General features: G+C 54.8%; 1 protein-coding gene across 2 annotated transcripts in view; it reads left to right on the top strand.

Moving 5' to 3' along the window:
• RGS14 (regulator of G-protein signaling 14) overlaps positions 1–7,328 on the top strand; it is a 15,827-nt gene extending 8,499 nt beyond the window's left edge. For both annotated transcript variants that reach the window (XM_010846557.1, XM_010846558.1), the window contains exons 6-16: positions 1–36; positions 419–562; positions 679–781; positions 1,124–1,236; positions 1,691–1,894; positions 3,590–3,666; positions 3,921–4,047; positions 4,125–4,206; positions 4,313–4,359; positions 4,438–4,552; positions 4,833–7,328. In XM_010846557.1, coding sequence (XP_010844859.1) covers positions 1–36; positions 419–562; positions 679–781; positions 1,124–1,236; positions 1,691–1,894; positions 3,590–3,666; positions 3,921–4,047; positions 4,125–4,206; positions 4,313–4,359; positions 4,438–4,552; positions 4,833–5,035 — 1,251 coding nt within the window. In that variant the 3' untranslated portion in view covers positions 5,036–7,328. The remainder of the gene's footprint in view (positions 37–418; positions 563–678; positions 782–1,123; positions 1,237–1,690; positions 1,895–3,589; positions 3,667–3,920; positions 4,048–4,124; positions 4,207–4,312; positions 4,360–4,437; positions 4,553–4,832) is intronic.
• The last annotated feature ends 85 nt before the right edge of the window (positions 7,329–7,413 follow it).

The raw sequence follows: 7,413 nt of genomic DNA, 5'->3' as shown, positions 1-7,413 counted from the left end.
CCGCGACCGGACATGTTCCGGGCCCAGCAGCTTCAGGTGAGCTGTCCCAGGGGGCGGGGCCTGGGATAAAGGGCGTCGCCTCTGAAGGGAGCTGGGCGGAGCAGAGGCGGGGCCAGATCCAGGGGCGGAGCCTGAGCGGCAGAGATGGTGGGGGTGGGGTGGGGAAGAGAGCAAATCTGGATGCTGGGACTCGGTTAAAGGTAGGGGCAGGGCGCGGGTCAGAGAGAAGACGAGAGTCTACTGTGAAGGAGGGGCTGGGGGGCGGCGCGTGGGGCAAGGAGGGGCTCGGGGCTCGGCCCCCAAGGTGGGGATGCACCCAAGCCCCAGGGCCGGGTCTGGAACCTTGGCGGCTCGCTGAGCGCTCTCGGCGGCTAGCTGAGCGCTCTCTGCAGCTCACCGCCCGGCGCCGCCTCCGCAGATCTTCAACTTGATGAAGTTCGACAGCTATGCGCGCTTTGTCAAATCCCCTCTGTACCGCGAGTGCCTCCTGGCGGAGGCCGAGGGTCGCCCCCTGCGGGAACCTGGCTCCTGGCGCCCCGGCAGCCCCGACACCACGAGAAAGGTGCGCCCGCGGTGTTGTGGGGGGCAGTGTCCCGGTGCAGATCTGCGGGGGTCGCTCACGGTCGGCCTGAGGGCTGGCACCCCGCCCAGTGCCATTGCCTTCCGTGTGTCTTGCAGAAGCCGAAGCTGAAGCCCGGGAAGTCGCTGCCGCTGGGCGTGGAGGAGCTGGGGCAGCTGCCACCTGCTGAGGGCCGCCCGCTCCGCAAGTCCTTCCGCAGGGGTGAGGGCAGAAGCGGGCCGCAGAGATAGAGAGGGCAGGAAACTGGGCAAGTCTGGAGAACACCCCCTTCCTCCTACTGGTCCTGCAGTCTAAGTCAGTGAAAATCGAAATGCAGGGCCCTGTGGACCCCCACCCCCACCCCGCCACATTCCCCTGGTGGTTCGGTTCCCACGCTAGAGCCCAGAAATTTGGGAAGCCCCCATCAGTAGCGAAGCCTCCCGGAACCCAAACACAGTTAGACCCCTGAAAAAGGGCTCCAGCAGAGTCCGCTCGGGTGCGGAGAGGCCTCAGCAGAGGGGTGAGGAGAGGGACCCTGTCCTGCTCAGTCTTCCTCTCCTCTAGAACTAGCCGGCGGGGCAGCCAACACAGCCTTGCGCCGTGAGTCCCAGGGATCGCTCAACTCCTCCGCCAGTCTGGACCTGGGCTACCTTGCCTTTGCCAGCAGCAAATCTGAGGTAAGCCAACTGCTAGGGGAGATGAGGTGTGGGCCCAGTTCACTGACTCTTACCCCTTTGAGTGGCCACCGTGATCATTCTCTGTCACTAGCCCCACTTCATCCCCTACTTGATCCATATGGCCAACAACTCAGCCTCCTTACTTTCTTCCTGTCCTCACTGCTTTGGGCCCCATGCATATTATGGGTGAACTCTTCAGCCTGTGTGTGCATGTGTGGGTGACCAGGTGTATAGAGCGTGTGTGTAGCAGTCGGTGGGTAGACCAGCCCCTCAGGTGCCCATAGGCTTGGGTGAGTATACATGTATTCCCATAGGAGGATGTATCCTGCCTGCCTGCAAGTGTGCCCTTGGGCATGTGTGTGCCTGTGTGTGCCCCAGTGAGCTTACCTGTGTACCTGTCTTTGTGTCCTTGCATGTGTACACATCACTTCCCTTGACATCTGCTCTGGATCAGAGCCACCGGAAGAGCCTTGGGAGCTCAGAAGGTGAGAATGAAAGCCGACCAGGGAAGTACTGCTGCGTATACCTGCCTGATGGCACAGCCTCCTTGGCCCTGGCCCGACCCGGTCTCACCATCCGTGACATGCTGGCAGGCATCTGTGAAAAACGAGGCCTCTCTCTACCTGACATCAAGGTCTACCTGGTGGGCAATGAGCAGGTGTGAACCCGGCCTGGTCTCCAACTCTAAATCCCTTCCTGATCCTGAACCACGGCCCCCCCCCATTCCTGTCTCTGCTCAGCTGTGACCCCAACACCAATTCCATCTCTAACTTTAACCCATCCCCCATTCCTACCCACTTCCTGACTCCAGCCCTCACTACAACCTTCAGCCCCATGCCCAACTTCAAATCAATCCAGCACCAATTCCTCACTCAAATTCAGATATCTATTCTCACCCCACAAAAATCCTGTCCCCATCCCATTCCCATCTTGGTTTCCATCTTCATTCATATCCAGCGACTGTGATATGAATATGATATGAAGAGACTCCACTGCTGGAGCTGGGTTTTTCCCTGTCACCCCCAGACTTCAGACTGCCCATTCCTGAAATGGCCATTTGGAGACCCTTCACTCCCTCCAGGAAAGCCCAACTTCATCCAGCCTATGAAAAATTTTCCTTTAGGTACAAACTAGCATAGCTTTGAACTTAAACTAAACCATCCAATAAGGCGGAAGCTAAAGGAAGGATGCTATATCCCAGGGAGAACTGTCAGAATATCATTCACCCAGTAGACATTCCTAAGGCCCTGCCAGGTGAGTGAGCAGAGGGACCCAGGGTCCTCCAGGTCCAAAGGCGGGAGGTGAGCCAAGCAGAATGTGATCACGGAGGAGGAGTTGACTCTCCAGAGAGTTTCTGGGGCGAGATAGGCATTTCTGGGTGGTCCCAGGAGGCTTCAGGGAACAGGTGGTGGTTGATGAGGATGAGTTTGCCTGGCAGAGCTGCGGGGGGAGGACATTCGGGCACAGGGGGATCTAAGAAGTGCTGGGCACATTCAGAGGCCTGGAGCACAGGAGTGTGAGGGCCACAGTGGGAGAAACTCTGCCCATTCTCTTGGCCTCCCAGGCAGCCTCCACAACCCAGATGGGTTCTCATGTCTGCTAAATATAACTTCACACCCACACTCCACCTGTCCCTGCAGACAGCACAGGCCTGTTCCCTGGGACAGGCTGCCTCCCAGCCCTCGGCTGGTGCAGGTCGCCGGGTGATCACTATCTCTGCTCTTATGTACCGACTGTGTCAGGCACTGTGTAAGATACTTCACATCCTTCTGGCCTCACAGGTGTCTTGGAGGGAAGAGCTCTTTTTTTTTGCAGTGAGGAAACAAGAAGTGTCCTTAGTAGGTGGGAATAGAGAGAAGTGGACAAGTGTAAAAAAATAAGGACAAGGCCTGGGTGGCTGACCAAAGGTGGGTGGTGAGGGAGGAAATTCGTCCAGCTGGCCGGGTTAAGTTTCACATGCCTGAGGGACAAAGGGCAGCTGTCCAGGGGGCAGATCCCCACTTGGCTCAGGAAGAGGTAGTTTCTTCCAGCCCTTAAGCTGGCCCTTTTAACCAAGTAGCCCCATTGCTATTTCCTGCTTACCTCACCTCCATGTTTCCCATAACTCTGCGCCTTTTCCAAGTCTTTCCAGCATTCTTGACACCCTTCTCCCTAGTCTGGGCCACTCTAGGCTCTGATCCAGCCTGGTCTCTTACTCTGTCCGAATCTCTATGGCTCACCCGACCATCAGCCCTTCCCTCTGACCCTTAGGGAGCCTCCATAGTCTAGGTCATGGAAGGACGTGAGAATGACCTGGGATGGAGGGAGGAGGAAGGAGAAGGAATTCTGAAACTCTGCCCTTCTGCGTCTGCAGAAGGCCCTAGTCCTGGATCAGGACTGCACAGTGCTGGCAGACCAGGAAGTGCGGCTGGAGAACAGAATCACCCTCGAGTAAGTGGTGAATCACCCTCGAGTAATCACACCTCAGCCGAGGGTCCCAGCACTCACTGGGGTCCCAGTTCGGGCTGCTGTTGTCCTTCCAAGTTCGGCCCCTGTACTAACCCCGCCCCCTAGGCTAAGGCCCCACCTCCCATCGGTCCCACCGCCCAGTTCAGGCTCCACCGCTTCTCGGGCCAGTCCCTGGTGGGTTGAGGGAGAGGCGCGGCGGCCTCTCCATCCTTCCGCAGCGCTAGGGTCCCGCGCAGGCTCGAGGTGTTGGCGCTGGAGCGCCTGGTGCGGATCTCGGCCAAGCCCACCAAGCGGCTGCAGGAGGCGCTGCAGCCCATCCTCACAAAGCACGGCCTGAGCCCGCAGCAGGTGGTGTTACGCCTGGTAAGCCGCGGGGCCGAGGGACCGGGGCACAGCGGGGAGGGGGGCCTGTCTCGCGGGCTACTGACCTGTGGCTTCAGCCAGGCGAGAAGCAGCCGCTGGATCTGGAGAAACTAGTGAGTTCGGTGGCCTCCCAGAGATTGGTTTTGGACACTCTCCCAGGTAAGGGATGTTGGCCCCATGGCTTGGTCCCCCAGAATACCTCTGCCCCAATAGGAAGGGGGTCCAGGCAAGAGGCAAACAGGAATTGTGGTGCCCTCTGCTGCAGGTGTGACGATTCCTCAGGCTGATAACATACCTCCCTGCCACAGTCAGGTGAGCCAGGGGCTGGGTGCCCTCTTTTGCCCATCAGTCTCCCCTCCTAGTTATGGCTCCAACCCCACGTTCTCACAGGGTGGACCGCCTAGAATCCAGGACAAGGCCACCAACCTCCCTCCACCGTCCCTGAACTCGCTGGCCCAAGTGCCCAGTAGTATCACTGGAAAGCGGCAGACCTGTGACATTGAAGGTATGTTGGGAATGGTGGCGGCTAGGGACCAGAATGGTTGAGGACCATTGAGGGAGGGTGGCCTCAGAGAGCCTTGAGCTGAGGCAGGGGCCTGGATGTCACTGGGTTGGAACAGGGTCCCCTGGGGTTGAGGGACCAGAAGGGCCAGGATCGGGGCAGGAAGGGAGCATTAGTGCTGGGTTTAGGGAGGCTGTGGCCATAGTAAGGACAGTGGGTCTGTGATGGACCAGCATAAGTAGGTCTGCACCCATGGGCCCCTCGACTCTGCCACCACCCCCAGGCCTGGTGGAGCTGCTGAACCGAGTGCAGAGCTGTGGAGCCCATGACCAGAGGGGCCTTCTGCGCAAAGAGGACCTAGTGCTTCCAGAATTTCTGCAGCTGCCTGCCCAAGGACCCAACTCCCAGCAGCCTCCACCACAAGTGGAATCAGCAGCCCAGCCCAAGGGGAGCGCCTCAGACTCCACTGTCCACTCTGCCCTCTGACAGCTACCCAACAGTCCAGGCTGGCTGCATGGCACCTGGCGGGCCAAGCATGCCATGGGCCCGCTCTGCATGCCCTGTCTGTGCCATGAGTGTCCCTGGCCCCTTCCTGCCACGGGCAGGCCCGCAGGAAGAGGTGGGAGGAGTAGAGAGGAGACTCAGGGGAGTGACCCCCCACAGCTGCCACCACTTGGTCCCTTAACGGGTTTGCTCATCCATCCCTCGCTGCCAGGCCACCAGGGGGAGGTGGACCTAGCCCCCAGTGCAGATGTGCCCAGTGCAGAGGGGCGGCATTGGCAGTGCCAGCCTCCCCACCTCATGCCAGGCCTCAGCAGGGAGCAGGAAGAGGGGCCGGCCCTTCTTCCAGTAGTTGGTCTGAGTAAGGCCTGGGGGTGCAGACAGGCAGCCCCTCCCTCTACCCAGAGACTTGGACTGTGCAGTTGGCTTGGGGCAGCTGGGTTTGTCCTGGATGTATGGTATTGTTATTATAATTATTATTATTATTCTGCCATAAGGTGTCTTCCTTGTGTGCCAGTCTACACTGTGCGCCGCCCCCACCCAAAAATTGCATTGCCTTTGTCACTAAGGTCAGTGCCAGGAAGTTCTTGGGGGCCTCAGGATGTACCCCCTGACTTCCTGTTATCAGAGCCTCTCTTCCTGATTGCACGGGAGTATAGGGTGTAAGTGTAAGAGACAGAGACAGCCAGAGAGAGGGAGGGAGGGACAGAGGAAGTGGGGGAGGGAGGAAGGGGAGAAGAGAGGAAAGGGAAGTGGGGGCAGACCCCTCTGGGGAGCTGTGCCTCTGCTGGCGTCCTTGTGCTGTTCCTAGGTCTCTGAATCTGAGTACAGTGTCTGGTCACTCAACTCCTTTGCTAGTGGAGACTAAATATGTCTCTGTAGACATGGCAGTGGGCTCCTTTGGATTCCTTGAAGGCCTCAAGGAGGACACTGGCTGTTGTGGCAAGGGTAGGTTCTGGCCCTACCTGTTTTGGCTGTTTGGTCTTCCCTGTCTCCAGGCAGCCAGGGAAGCCCAGAGCCCACCCAGGAGGAGAAGCAATGATCCCTTTTAACATTCTGTGGTTCTTTTGGGGAGAAACACACTCTTTTTTAATTGAAGTATGGTTGATTGATATTATATTTGTTTCAGGTGTACAGGAAGGTGATTCTGTTTTAAGTTTAATGGAGGTATAGCAAACATATGGAAGTCATGACTATATAACTTGAATTATCATGAAGAGAACACAAACCAAGAGTGATTCCTTTTTTTGGTTTTTTTTTCAGATTATGAGATAAATTATGAGAATGGGATTAACAGGTACAAGCTACTTAAGATAGATAAGCAACAAAGATTTACTGTATAACACAGGGAACTATATTCAAATCTTATAATAATATATAATGGAGAATAATCTGAGATTGATTGTTAGATTGATTGTTATATATTTATCTTGTATACAGCCAAGTTCTCTTATTAATTCTGGGTGGGGTTGTTTTTATTTGTTTTTGTTTTTAACTAGATCCTCTTAGGGTTTTATAGATATTCAATATCATCTGCAAATAAAGGGAATCATGTCTCTTTTTCCACTGGCATACTTTAATTTGACTTTTTATTAAAGCAGTTTCAAATTTGTAAAAAGTTACAAAAATAAAAATAGTACAAGGATCATCCATATACCTGTTTGTTCTAGCATTTGCTCTGAGTGTGTATCCATGTGTGTGTGAGTGCTTGGTTTTTTTTTTTTTAGCACTTTTGAGGGTAAGTTATGTCCAAAACTCTAGTGTGTATTTCTGAAGAATAAGGATATTCTCTTACTTACCACAGTAGTTATCAACATGAAATTGACAGATACTTTTATCTAATCTACAATCTATATTCCAATTTATAAAGTCTCTTATAACATTTTCCCCCCTCTAATATAGGATTCAGTCTAGGGCCAAGTATCACATTTAATCATCATGTCTGTTTAGCCTCCTATAATCTGGAATCAGGGAGAACCCAGGAAGGAGAACCCCAGCCTTCAGGCACAGAAGCCAGACTCAATCCCAGTGTCTGTGATAGAGAAACAAGGGGGCACAGGAGCCTTGAAAAGGCACCAGGAGGAGCGAGGCGTGCTCGTGACTACCTTTGACAGGCTGAGCTCTCTTCCCCACTCCAGTTCTTCACCCTCTGCCAGGGGGTCCCCATACCTGCCCCCTATCTTGTAACTGACTTTTTACCCTTGAAAATTCCTGGGAGAGATGAGTGGGGTTTGCTGGCCTTTCTCTAGAAGTTGGATGCCATGATCTTAGTTTTTTGAATGTTGAGTTTTAAAACAGTATTTTCACTCTCCTCTTTCACCTTCATCAAGAGGCTCTTCAGTTCCTCTTCACTTTCCACCATT

The sequence above is a fragment of the Bison bison genome, unplaced genomic scaffold (genome assembly GCF_000754665.1).
Source record: "Bison bison bison isolate TAMUID 2011002044 unplaced genomic scaffold, Bison_UMD1.0 scf7180017864238, whole genome shotgun sequence".
NCBI lineage: Eukaryota > Metazoa > Chordata > Mammalia > Artiodactyla > Bovidae > Bison > Bison bison.
Note: the sequence above shows the minus strand (reverse complement) of the source record. Positions and strands in the feature narration are given on the sequence as shown.